This window comes from Mesoplodon densirostris, chromosome 2, assembly GCF_025265405.1.
Source record: "Mesoplodon densirostris isolate mMesDen1 chromosome 2, mMesDen1 primary haplotype, whole genome shotgun sequence".
Taxonomy (NCBI): Eukaryota; Metazoa; Chordata; class Mammalia; order Artiodactyla; family Ziphiidae; genus Mesoplodon; species Mesoplodon densirostris.
Genome location: NC_082662.1, coordinates 29,025,744 through 29,039,001, shown reverse-complemented (window position 1 = coordinate 29,039,001; position 13,258 = coordinate 29,025,744). Strand labels below are relative to the sequence as shown.

General features: G+C 44.6%; 1 protein-coding gene across 1 annotated transcript in view; it reads left to right on the top strand.

Annotated features, from left to right (window-relative positions):
• DLGAP3 (DLG associated protein 3) overlaps positions 1-13,258 on the top strand; it is a 61,195-nt gene that overhangs the window by 34,592 nt on the left and 13,345 nt on the right. Inside the window, exons 6-8 of the mRNA XM_060082103.1 lie at positions 5,465-5,678; positions 5,954-6,267; positions 6,651-6,736. Coding sequence (XP_059938086.1) covers positions 5,465-5,678; positions 5,954-6,267; positions 6,651-6,736 — 614 coding nt within the window. The remainder of the gene's footprint in view (positions 1-5,464; positions 5,679-5,953; positions 6,268-6,650; positions 6,737-13,258) is intronic.

The window sequence follows — 13,258 nt, the reverse complement described above, 5'->3', positions numbered from 1 at the left end:
TGGTTATTCCTGTTCTTGACACTATAACAGACAATGCTCAAAATTAAGTGAGCTCCCTTTGTTAGTTGCAGTGAAGCAGCTGGTTTTCATAGCCTGGCCCACCCTTTTTGAACTATTGCAACAGATAGATCTGGGAGCTTGGGTAATGGGAGCAGCCTCAGGCAAGGACACCACAGACTCATGCTGTTCTTACCCAAAGTTCAGTAATTTTCATGAATGTGTTTCTTTGCTGTATACCTTTGATTGATTTTCAGAGTGATAAAGTGGTTGTTTTTGACAGTTTTGTGCAGCTTTATAGTTGTCTTGGGGGATAGGATTTGGTATCCTCACTCTGTTGTGTCTGAAGTCAGAAGTCTGGAAAATTCTCAGTGACTATAATTATCCCTTTGAATATTGCCTCTTCCACATTTTATCGAGTCCCCCCTCTAGAACTCTTATTTGTTGTATTTGGGGCCTTTTTATTCTCTCCTTCATATTTTCCATCTCTTTACCTCTCTATGTTGCCTTCTAGGTAAGTTCCTCAGATATTATTCACTATTCACTGGTTCACTATTTTTCTCTTCAACTGTGTTTCATTTACTCATTAGTTGTGTTTTAAATTTCCCCCTTTGCCCCCTAGAAATCTGATTTAGTCCCTTTTCACATCTTTCTGGGTTTTTCAAAGCTTTTTTTTTTTGGCCACAGCATGCGGCACGGGGGATCTTAGCTCCCCGACCAGGGATCAAATCTGTGCCCCCTGCAGTGGAAGCATGGAGTCTTAACCACTGGACTGCTAGGGAAGTCCCTCAAAGCTTTTATTCTATCCTTATGTTTTCAGTTTTATTTATCTTTTAAGTTTTAGAAAATTTAAACATTGTTTAAAAGCTATTCTGCTTTAGCTAAGGTAACACCAGCTGCTGTAACCGACAAACCTTGAATTCTCAACGGCTTCACTCAGTAGAAGTTTAGTTCTTGTTTATGTCACTGTTTGCATTAGTGATCTATTGCTGCATAATAAATTACCCCAAAACATAGAGTCTTATAACAAAAAATATTTATTATCTCACAATTTCTGTGGGTCAGGAATCCAAGCACAGCTTAGCTGGTTGCCACATGGATCAGATGTCTCACCGGCTTCATCAAGGTGTTGGCCAAGGCTGCAATCATCTCAAGGCTTGCCTAGAGGAAGATCCCCCTCCACACTCACATGGCTGTCAGCAGGCTTCAGATCCTTGATGTGTGGGACTCACCATATGGCTCACAACATAACACGATTCACAACATAACAACTTGCTTCCCCCAGAGCAAAGACTTCTAGAGAGAGATGGTGAGAGAAAGTGTCCAAGATGGAAGCCACAGTGTTTTTGTAATCTAATCTCAGAAGTGACATGCCATTGTATCTGCAATATTCTGTTCATTAGAAGTGGACTGATAGGTCTAATCTGCGCTCAAGAGGAGGGCACTATGCAAGGATGTGAATGCCAGGAGGTGAAGATGATTAGGAGCTGTGTCAGAGGTTGTCTACCACACAGTTTAATATGAGTTCATCTTCAATGGAGCTTTATCTTTGAGAACCCTCATCAGCCTGGGTTAGGAGTGGGTCCCCCGGAAAATATTTTTAATTAATTAATTAATATATTTTAACATCTTTATTGGAGTATAACCTCTTTACAGTGATGTGTTAGTTTCTGCTGTATAACACAGTGAATCAGCTATACATATACATATATCCCCATATCTCCTCCCTCTTGCGTCTCCCTCTCACCCTCCCAATCCCACCCCTTTAGGTGGTCACAAAGCACTGAGCTGATCTCCCTGTGCTATGTGGCTGCTTCCCACTAGCTATCTGTTTTACATTTGGTAGTGTATATATAAGTCCATGCCATTCTCTCACTTCGTCCCAGCTTACCCGTCCCCCTCCCCGTGTCTTCAAGTCCATTCTCTACGTCTGCGTCTTTATTCCTGTCCTGCCCCTGGGTTCTTCAGAACCATTCAGAAAATATTTTTAAATTGCTTCTGTTCAACTATTCTCGGTCTGGGACCTTTTTATGTTAATTTTTAATTTGGGGGGCGTCCGGCCCATGCAGACACTGAAGGCTGGGTCTGTGTGAAGACTAGCTTGTGGGTATACATTCTTAGGAGATTTATCATCTTTCCCCTCTCCCCAGTGCCTAGACTACAGACTAGCTCTCTTGTCATCAGTCTGTGTTGATAATTGATTTTTCTAGTTTGTCTTTTCATCAAAGCTTTCCCCTTTCCTACTTTTATGCAGGTTCCCATTTCCAATTCCACGCTTCATGTGGGCCCAAGTGGGTGTTAAAATCTAAGCTCTTTGGTTACTGAGACCAGCAACCCCTGCCTCCACCTCCCACCCTCCATGGGGCTGTTTGCAGCATTGGCTCACACAGTTAATATTCTGATTTTCCAGTCTCCTCTTTGCTTTTGTCCCCTGGGGACTTACCTCGCTTTCTTGTGAGCTCAGTTAATGCATATAAAACGTTTGTTATATTTTATTAAGTGTTTTAGAATGTTTTAAAATGGGAGGGTTTTCCAAGGTTATCTAAACCAAATGACATATGTAAAGTATACAGGATGTTGCCTTGTCCCCAGTTGGATCCACTAACTCTAGTACAGACAATTTTCATTGAGACCCAAACAAAGTATTTTCTTTTAAATATCCCGCATCCTTGGAAATATTTACTGATTCTGAGTCTGGTTTGCAGAAAGGTTAAGGTTTTCATTTCCCAAGAAGATTCTTTGGCTTTGACTCTCCTGAAAGTGAGAGTTGGGGGGAGCAGGGTGGAAGGCTGTGTAGGGGAAATAGGAGAATTCACAGCACAATGTCACAATTTCATACTTGTAATACAGTAAAGATCAGCTCAGATGCAGTATTCCTCTGAGAGTCTATAAAAGTCTGCCTTTCCCTTAGGTCCTGGTCCCTTATTGGAACACCAGAAGCTCCTCTTGGCTAGTAGAGATGGAATATGTGTAGCCCCAGAGAGCTTCTCACCCTCCTTCTGTCTGCCCTGGATAGAATTGGTCATGGGACTAGCATATGGTGGGGATTTCAAGAGCTTGAGAACCCTTGGGAAAGATGGGCCTTTGAGAGGTATTGTCACTGTGATTTAAGAACCTCTTGCTACTAATAATAGTAGTTAATGTTTATTGAGCACCCGCTCTATGCCAGATATTATACCTAGTGCTTTACACAGAGAAAAGGGCTGGAGATACAGATATAAGCCACAGAGTGAGATTCCTTCCATCCTTGGTGTCCAGACTTGAGACCGAAATGCTCTCTGCTAGGGTTAGATAAACTTTCTTGTGCTTCAGAGGGACCCTCTGGGCTGGATTGGTTCTAGTTGGGGAGTATCTTGAACCCAGCCTAGAAATAGCAAGAGTTAGATCAGCTCCTGAGCTTCAGGTACCACTGGTGCTTGGTACCCGAGAGATCAAGAGATAGGAAAATGAGAGGTAGACTCACAAGGAGTCGTGAAAGTCACAGGTGCTTACAGGAGTGCGGCTTGTGCCGGACAAACATGGGAGAACTTCACGCCTACAGGATCTTGGATTGATTTGTCTATGGCCTGTGACTTCTGTACACTTGTAATGAAGTTCCTTTAGAAAAAGCTGCAGACAGTCTTTCTTTTTAATTACTGGACCCATGTTGGAATCACTGAATCTCCAGCAAATTTGGCTCTGACCTTCAAAGCAGCCAAGGTGAAGAGAGGCTTATAGTTAGAGAACCCTGGGTTCAGATCCTTAGGGTGGGGACTGAGTTAATATAGGTTTAACAAGCTCTCCAGGACATTCTGATGCTCAGTTAGCCTGGCAGGAGAGACAGGAAACTGGACACTTTAGTGTTCTCACTTACATGCTGGGCATCTTTGGATAATTCATCTGCCGTCTCTGAGCCTTAGTTTGCCTATCTGTAGAATAGGATGGAAATTCCTGCTCAATTTGAGATAGACTCTAGTGATATAATGTCATATATGCTTTGGGGGCCGGGTTTGGAAACACTGAGCTGCAATTTACACATGAGTCAAGCTACTCCTTTCTCTGTTGACTGTACATAAATATGATGCCATGAATCTTTCCTGGGAGGTCACAAGATGGAGCCATGGGATACTTGCTGTCGCATTCACCATGTGGATGCTACTGAGGACCTTGTCCATGACTTCATCCAGTGGCCTCTACATAATCACCCATGGGGGAATTTCTCTTGGACTCAGTGGCAAGAATAGTGTGATTGTCATGAGTGGTGGCCTGTGTCTACCAGGTAGGCCCTGAGACCATCCTGTGGCACTGATTGAGGGCTTACCTGCACCAAGTGCCTCCCATGTTTTTCTTTGAGTCTCCTAAATAGCCCTATGAAGATGGTACCATTATCATTCCCATTTGACAGGTGATTAAACAGAGGCCCCAAACTTTAAATAACGTTCCCAGGCCACACTGCGAGGAAGTAGCAGAGCCAGCACTTGAGTCCAGCTGAGTCTCACAACATAGCCCATGTGGGCAACCCAGAAGCTATACGCCTTGAAGCTATGGGTGCTCTGAAGCTCAGGGTCAAATGTGCAACCATCCTGTGCTCTGGGTGTTGAGCTTACCACTGAACCACCTTCTTCCCTACCTTTATATTTTCTTTGTGTCAGTTTTCTCATATAAAGCAAATGAAGCTACAGCTGCTGGTATATTTAGTCTTAGTGCAGTGTTATGTGACATGGTTCCATGAACAAAATTTTTGTTTTGCTTTTTCTTAGTTGCTTCAATTTTTTTTAACACCATGGATTCTGCATCACAAAATATCAAAACCAAAACCAAGAACCTCAATCAGCAGTGGCTGAACTTTCCTCAGAGGATGAGGGCAAGGAAGGAACTGGCAGGCTGAACCAGAACCCTAGTTAGTGGGCAGAAGGTTGGGGAGGGCTTGGAACACTTGAAGGATGATAATTTTTGCTCCGTTATGTACCCATTACTTTCCTTCCTGCCACATGATTTTATCTCTATAGGTTGCTTTCCATCATTTTTGTAATGCAGTTGGTCATAAATAATAAAAGTTGTCCTTCCCTACAGTACCCCACCCCCATACTTGGCAGGAGGGTGGCTGTCAGCTCTCTGGTCCTCTCCCCCCAGGGTCAGGTGAGAGAAACGTGAAGGGCTGGGACAGGTGGAGAGGAAGATGGAGTGGTCTGGAGGCACCCGAGATAGGCGTCTGGGAGAGGCATGGTGGGGGTCGAGGGAGGAGTATTTAGAGGAAAGATTAGACCCCAAGGCTGGTCCCAAAGCAGGCCTGGCGAGCAGCACAGGGCAGAGGTCCCTCCATCTTTCTTTGCAGGGGGTGAGGGTTTCTTTTAGTCCAAAGGCATTAAGAGTCACACAGAGACACAGCTTCTGCAGAACTAGATATATTCCTAAGGCAAAGTGCCTCAGAGACGCTCCCATCCCATCTCAGCACCACGGTAACTGTCCTTCTGGCCCCTGTACCCAGCTCAGCGAGGAGCTGAACCAGCAGTTGGAGGCCGTGTGCGGGTCCGTGTTTGGGGAGCTGGAGTCCCAGGCCGTGGACGCCCTGGACCTGCCCGGCTGTTTCCGCATGCGGAGCCACAGCTACCTCCGGGCCATCCAGGCCGGCTGCTCTCAAGACGATGACTGCCTGCCCCTCCTTGCTACCCCTGCCTCTGTCTCAGGGAGGCCCGGCTCCTGTGAGTACGCCCCCTCTGTCCCTGGCCCGGCCCTAGGTTGGAGAGCGATCTGGGTCCGCTTCTGGCCCCGGTCACGGCTCTGCTGTGTGACCCTGGGCAGATGGCTTGCCTCTCTGGGTCGGATGATGGGGAGAAGGATCCGTGGTTCTGTACGTAGCAGCACGTGGAGTACACGTGGCTGCTGGGTTCTGTGGTACCGCGTGGGTGTGGGGAGTGGCTGACACCTGCCAGGACGTGTTTCTCACCCTATGTGTCTTTGCGTTCCCTGGCCACAGCCTTCAACTTCAGAAAGGCCCCGCCCCCCATCCCACCGGGAAGCCAGGCCCCGCCCCGCATCTCCATCACCGCCCAGAGCAGCACCGACTCCGCCCATGAGAGCTTCACCGCGGCAGAGGGCCCAGCCCGGCGCTGCAGCTCCGCCGACGGGCTGGACGGCCCGGCCATGGGCGCGCGCACCCTGGAGTTGGCGCCGGTGTCACCCCGGGCCAGCCCCAAGCCCCCCACGCTCATCATCAAGACCATTCCAGGCAGGGAGGAGCTGCGGAGCCTGGCGCGGCAGCGGAAGTGGCGGCCGTCCATCGGGGTGCAGGTATGGAAGGAGGAGGCGCCGAGGAAAGTTCAGGCCCCGTCCGGTTGAGGATGGATTGAGGGGGTCAGTGGGGCCTTCTGGATACATAGACCTTTTCCTCGCTTGCTCTTAGCTTGGTCATCGACGGGGCTGCTCCAAACAGCCCCAACCCACATCCTTGCCCCTCATCCTGGCACCACCACCCCTGGCGAGCGGAGAGCGGTGCCCAGAGGTTGGCACCTTGATGGATCTAACCTCCTGGGCCTCTCATCTTGTTCAGGCAGATTGTCTTTTCAGGATCTGCCAGCTGGCTTGGGGCTCAGGCATCGCTTGCCCTTCCCCCTGGGAAGGGCTTGCGGCCCTCCGTCTAGCCCTGGCCGCTGACTTCCCAATCCTGCCACCAGGTGGAGACTATCTCAGACTCGGACACGGAGAACAGGAGTCGAAGAGAGTTCCACTCCATCGGTGTACAGGTGGAAGAAGACAAGAGGTGGGTCCGAGTGGGGGTATTTCAGGCTTTGCTGGGGGTGGGGTGGAGAAGAGGAGAGAGGGATGCATAACGACCTCACTGGCCTGGGCTCCCTGCACACCCTCTCTTCCTGGTCCTGAGAACAAGCCCTTTGAATGGGGAGGTGTCAGAGCAGCTGCAGAGGCTCTCCACGGAGATGTCGCCAGGGCAGTCTAAAGTGAATTCTCCTTGTACCCATACCTGTCCCAGGTGCTGTGAGGTGGACAGGAGAATACAGTGGTCCCGGGAACGGGGTAGTAGGGAGAAGTAGCAGGTAGGTGCAAAGCAGGCCTCTGGCAGTTGTCTTTTATAGGGGATAACAGGATTTTTCCAATCCCTCGTTACTTCCCGTGGTGTACAAGTATGTGAACCCAAAAAGAAACAAACAAACATGAAGATTGCCTCCCAGGGGCCCCTGGCAGATATAATACTCCTCCCCACTCAGCTCATACAAGCATTTAACCAGTTGGGGGTACCTATTATATGCCTGAGTCTGTGGTGTACGAGAGAAATCAACAGCCACTATTCTGGCATTAGGTGGCCTCAGAAACATTGTTTCCTTAATTTCGAACTGAAAAGTTAACACTGAGAGCTCTGGAGGGAATACTGGGAGGAATCCCTCTGTTGTTGGCTTCCTGTGGGAAGATGCTTTCTCTAATGGCCATGTGGCAGTGTCATAGTGGCCCATCTGCCCTCTGGGCTTCAGTGTTCCCAGGCCAGTGGCCCTAAGTGTGGTGTCTGGGAACCTGCCTGGGGCTGGCTGTAAGAGTTTCATGGTAATCTGTGTTGCCCAGGCCATACCCCTTGAAGGAATAAAACTAGAGTGCCAGTAGCAGTCCTTCACAGCTCTGTTCCCGGTTGCCATTGTTGGGTTTTAGACCTTCCCTAAATTCCCCCAACTATTTCTGGGAACCCTTTGGAGCATCGTGTGTGTGTGTGTGTGTGTGTGTGTGTGTGTGTGTGTGTGCGTGTGCCTGATCAAGACTTCTTGGGGTTCCTGCGGGGATTCATCACTTTACTCCCACACTAGCTCCCTGCAGCTCCATATGCTCCTGAAGCTGTAAATGCCTCCATCGAGTGTGGCAAAAAGGCGCCCTTGTTGCCCCCATTATTACTGAAAGCTACCGTCCTCCCAATTCTTAATATTCCGCAAAGATCACAGAAAAGTAGCACTTTATGGTAAAGCCAATTCTGCAAGTCTATGACTTGAGTTCTTGAGAGGTGGGGTAGGAGTCATGGCTGGGTGCAGCTCTGTGTTCAGAACACTGCCCCCAAATCTAATGCTGCCCCGTCGACCAGAAACCAAGCCCATGTGCCCCCATTTGCTCCCTCATGGGGCTTCTTGGTCCCTCATCCATATAGACCCCTGGGGGTCCCCCCATTCCTCCTAACAAGCCTGAATTCTGGGAAGAGTGCAGCAGGCATTCTACTGAGACTCAGACTATATCAGCAACCTCTGTCATTCATTTGTGGATTGATTCATTCAGAAAATACTTATTAAGCATCTGTCAATAAGTATTATTAACACTTATTATGTCATAAGCATATGACAGCGCCTGTTAAATGCTCAGGGAAATGTGGAAGACATGACTCTTACCCTCGTAGAAGTTATGGCCTAGAAGGGAATCAAGGCAATGAATAAACAACCCATGAGTAAAAATATGATTACACACTGTGGTATAATAGGTAATGTGATATTATTACAATTATGGTGGGAATATGAAAGAAAAAAGCAGGTGCTAAGAGAGAAGGGACTTTATTTAGGTTAAGCAGGTGACATTTAAGCTGAGACTTGAGGGTTGACTAGGAACACTCAGGTGATGGTCAGGGGAGGAAGCATTCCAGGAAGAGGGAATAGCATATGTGAAGGCACTGGGGCAGGAAAGAGTTTGACATGCATTGGGAACTGAAAGAAAATTCATGTGGCTGGTGTGGAACAGGACAGGACAGTGGGGAGGGAGTAGATTGGAGAATAGATGGGGGCCAGGTCATGTACAGCATGGGCATGATAAAGAGCTGGAATTTAATTCTAACTAATGAGTAGCCCTTAAAAGGTTAAAGAAGGAGTGTGGTATGATCTAATTTATGTTTACAAAAGATCACCAGCTGCTGAGTGGAGAATGAATTTCAGGGAAGTAATGGTGGGTATGGAGAGGCTAGGAAGCAGGATTTTTTCATGATCCAGAAGAAAGGCTTTATGGACAATCTTATGTTGGGGATTTTTCTTTTTTTCCTGTTGGGCAGTACTAGTGTCTGGGAACACTATTAAGTTTTATATGTTGATTTTGTATTCAGCAGCCTTGCTGCTTTCTCTTATTAGGACCCAAAGTTTGTCTGAAAATCATGATGGGTTTTCTATATAGTCAGTTATATTTTCTGCAGATGAGGATATTTCTTTTAAATCTGTATTTTTAAAATTTCTTTCCCTTGTAATAGTGCATTGAAGAGGACTTCTAGTTTACTGTTGAGTGCAGCACTCTTATGTCCTTCCTGACATTAGTGAATATCTTCTAAGGCCCACTTATAAGTGTGATGATGTTTGCAACAGATTTTGATGGATACTATTGATCGGGTTAAGGAAATTCCCTTCTAGTCCTAGTTGGCTAAGAGCTTTTAATTTTAATTTTTTAATAAAAAATGAGAGTGGAATTTTATTGAGTGCTTTTCCAGAATCTACCTAGATGATCATAGATTGAATACTTTCATCTGTAATGTAGTGAATTATATTAATAGATTTTCCATGTTGACCCATTCTTTCATTCCTGGGATAAACCCCACTTGATTCCATTATCAGTTTGGATTAAGTTTGGCTGTAACAGGGTCTCAATAGTGTCTTCAGTATATTTCTCTCTAACCAAGAAAAAAGAAAAAGGCTGGATGTAGAAGTTCAGTGTCAGGACCCCAGGCTCCTCCTATCTTGCTGATCTTCTACCTTTTGTATATCACTCATAACCAAGGAGCTGGTGCTCAAGCCCCAGCCATCCTGTCTGCATCCTGAGCAGCACCAAGGAGAAAGAGAGGAGAAGGATGCAGTCCTTCCTTTAAAAAAGACTTCCTGCGGGAATTCCCTGGCAGTCCAGTAGTCTAGGACTCGGCACTTTCCCTGCCGTGGCCTAGGTTCAATCCCTGGTCAGGGAACTAAGATCCCGCAAGCTGCACGGTGAGGCCAGAAAAAAAAAAAAAAAAAAAAAGATTTCCTGAAAGTTACACACAACACTTTCCCACATCATGCTGGCTAAAAACTCATCCCATGGTGGCATCTAGCTGCAAGGGAGGTGCTGTGGAATAGTCTTGTATTGGGAAGCAATGTGCAATGAGCAGAGCTGAAAATCAGGGTCCTTATGGCTAAACACAAAGAGAAGAATGGGAAATGGAACTCTAACAGTTTTTGGCACAGTCTTGCTGTATTATTTTCATATAGGTTGCTGGATTTTTGAATAGCTATTGTTATTTAAGATTTTTATATTTATGTTCATAAGTGATATCGGCTTACAATTTTGTTTTTACTGTTGTTATTCAGTTCAGGCATTAAGGTTATGCTAAACTCCTAAAATGAGTTTGGTAGCATTCTCTCTGTTCTGTTCTTTGAAATGATTTGTGTAAAGTAGGAATTATCTATTACTTAAAGGTTTGGTAAAGGTTGCAAAAAACTATCTGGGCCTTTTTGGGATAAGAGAAACTTTTTGAGCTTCAGTTTCTTTCATGGTTATTGATCTATTATGGTTTTATTTTTCTTCTTCAGTCAATTTTGATGATTTATATTTTTCTAAAAAATGGACCATTTAACAAAAATTGACAGTTTTCAAAATTTTTGGTACAAATATTCTTTCTCATGGTATTATAATTTTACACATTTTAATTATATTTATAGGTTATGCCCCCCTTTTTATTCCTAATGCCACATGCTTATACCCTACCTCTCTTTTTTGATTCATTTTGCTCAAGGTTTGTATATTTTATCATTTTAATATATTTTTAAAATTATATTTTATTAGTCTTAAAAAAACTAGCGGGCCTCCCTGGTGGCGCAGTGGTTGAGAGTCCGCCTGCCGATGCAGGGGATACTGGTTCGTGCCCCGATCTGGGAGGATCCCATATGCCGCGGAGCGGCTGGGCCCGTGAGCCATGGCCGCTGGGCCTGCGCGTCCGGAGCCTGTGCTCCGCAACGGGAGAGGCCACGACAGTGAGAGGCCCGCATACCGCAAAAAGATTAAAAAAAAAAAAAACAAAAAAAACTAGCTTTTGGTTTGGGTGAGCATCTCTCTTGTTTCTCTTTTTTTTTTTTTTTTTTTTTTTTTTTTTTTTTTTTTTTTTTTTTTTGCGCGGTACGTGGGCCTCTCACTGTTGTGGCCTCTCCCGTTGCGGAGCACAGGCTCCGGATGCACAGGCTCAGTGGCCATGGCTCATGGGCCCAGCTGCTCCATGGCATGTGGGATCTTCCCGGACCAGGGCACGAACCCGTGTCCCCTGCATCGGCAGGCGGACTCTCAACCACTGCGCCACCAGGGAAGCCCTTGTTTCCCTTTTATCTTTAATATTTCCTTTCTTCTACTACTTCTCTGTTATTTTCTTTCTTCTACCATGTTTGATTTTTTTTCATCCTCTTGAACACTATTTCTTATTTTCTAACATGTTTTTAAGGCTATAAATTCCCTTCTAACTACACTGCTGTACCTGCATCTCATAAGTTTTGGGATGCAGTGTTTTCATCGTTCATTTATAAATAGTTTGTAACTAACTTCCTTTAGGAAGTTCATCATAACTTCCTTTTTAACTTGTAAATTGTTTAGAAGAATTTTTTATTTTTAAATTTTTTTTAGTTTTGAAATGTATTTTTTTGTTTGAGGGGCTCCTTTTCACTTTTGATTTCTAGATTTGCTATATTGTGGACATAGAATGTATTCTGTATGATATTTATTCCTTAGAATTTGTCAAGGCTTCCTTCATCATATACACATATAGCATATATATGGTCAGACTTATAAATTGCATTTTTCAAATGTTTATCTTTGATTTTTTTGGGGTGTCTGATCTAAGAGTTCTGAGTGAGGTGTTTTAAAAATGTCTCACCATGATTGTTAATGTGTCATTTTCCCTGGGAATTTAATTAATTTTTTCTTAATTTGAGAGAATGCTATTTAGTATTCAGGCTTATGATTGTTGTATCTTCTTGATGGGTTGGCCCTTTTATCATTAAATAGGATGCTTTTCATCCTTACTATTGGTTTTTGCCTTGAAGTTGATTTTTGCCTGATTTTATTGCTACGTCTGCATTCTTTTGATTAATTTTCCATTATGTCTTCTTCCATCTTTTGTCTTTCAGCCTTCCGTAGCCTTATGTTTTAGATATGTTGCTTGTAAGCAGTATGGGGCTAGAGTTAAGTAGACCTATTTAATCCATTTATATATTTTTTGATTACTGATTTATTTGGCCTTATTTCTATCATCTCTTTAAAAATTTTCTACTGGACATGCTTTTTCTTAGCTTTCCTCCTCCCCTACTTTTCTGCCCTCTATTGAACTGATCAAGGTGACTTTATTTCTCTTGTTCCCTCCATCCCTCCACTGCTTTGGAAGTTTACGTTTTAGTAGTGATTTCCCTCAAATTTTAAACAAATATACTTAATTTCATATGTCTCTGATAAAGTCTAAAATTAGTATTTCTACCCTGAAATAGGCACAAACCAAGAACCTTGGAACGTTTTAATTTCCTTCTTAACTCCCTCCTCCCATTTTCCATGTTTTATATATATGTGTGTGTGTGTGTGTGTGTGTGTGTGTGTGTGTGTGTGTGTGTTCAATTCTTCTTTATTGGTAAAAAAAAAAAGAGTGATTCTACAAAGCAATCTCAAGGGCCATCAAAGTGTGAAAGCCATCAGGTGTGTCTGGCAACAGGCAGCTTCCTCCTCCTTCAGGGCAGAACCAGTGGTTCCCATGCCTTCCAGCCCTGAGTCAGCCCCCCTTTTTTTTTTTTTTTTAACATCTTTATTGGCGTATAATTGCTTTACAGTGTTGTGTTAGTTTCTGCTGTATAACAAAGTGAATCAGCTATATGTATACATACATCCCCATATCCCTTCCCTCTTGCGTCTCCCTCCCACCCTCCCTATCCCACCCCTCTAGGTGGTCACAAAGCACCGAGCTGATCTCCCTGTGCTATGCGGCTGCTTCCCCCTAGCTATCAGTTTTACATTTGGTAGTGTATATATGTCCATGCCACTCTCTCACTTCATCCCAGCTTACCCTTCCCACTCCCCGTTCTCTATGTCCATTCTCTATGTCTGCGTTTTTATTCCTATCCTGCCCCTAGGTTCTTCAGAACCATTGTTTTTTTTTTTTTAGATTCCATATATATGTGTTAGTGTACGGTATTTGTTTTTCTCTTTCTGACTCACTTCACTCTGTATGACAGACTCTAGGTCCATCCACCTCACTACAAATAACTCAGTTTCATTTCTTTTTATGGCTTCCATTGTATATATGTGCCACATCTTCTTTATCCAT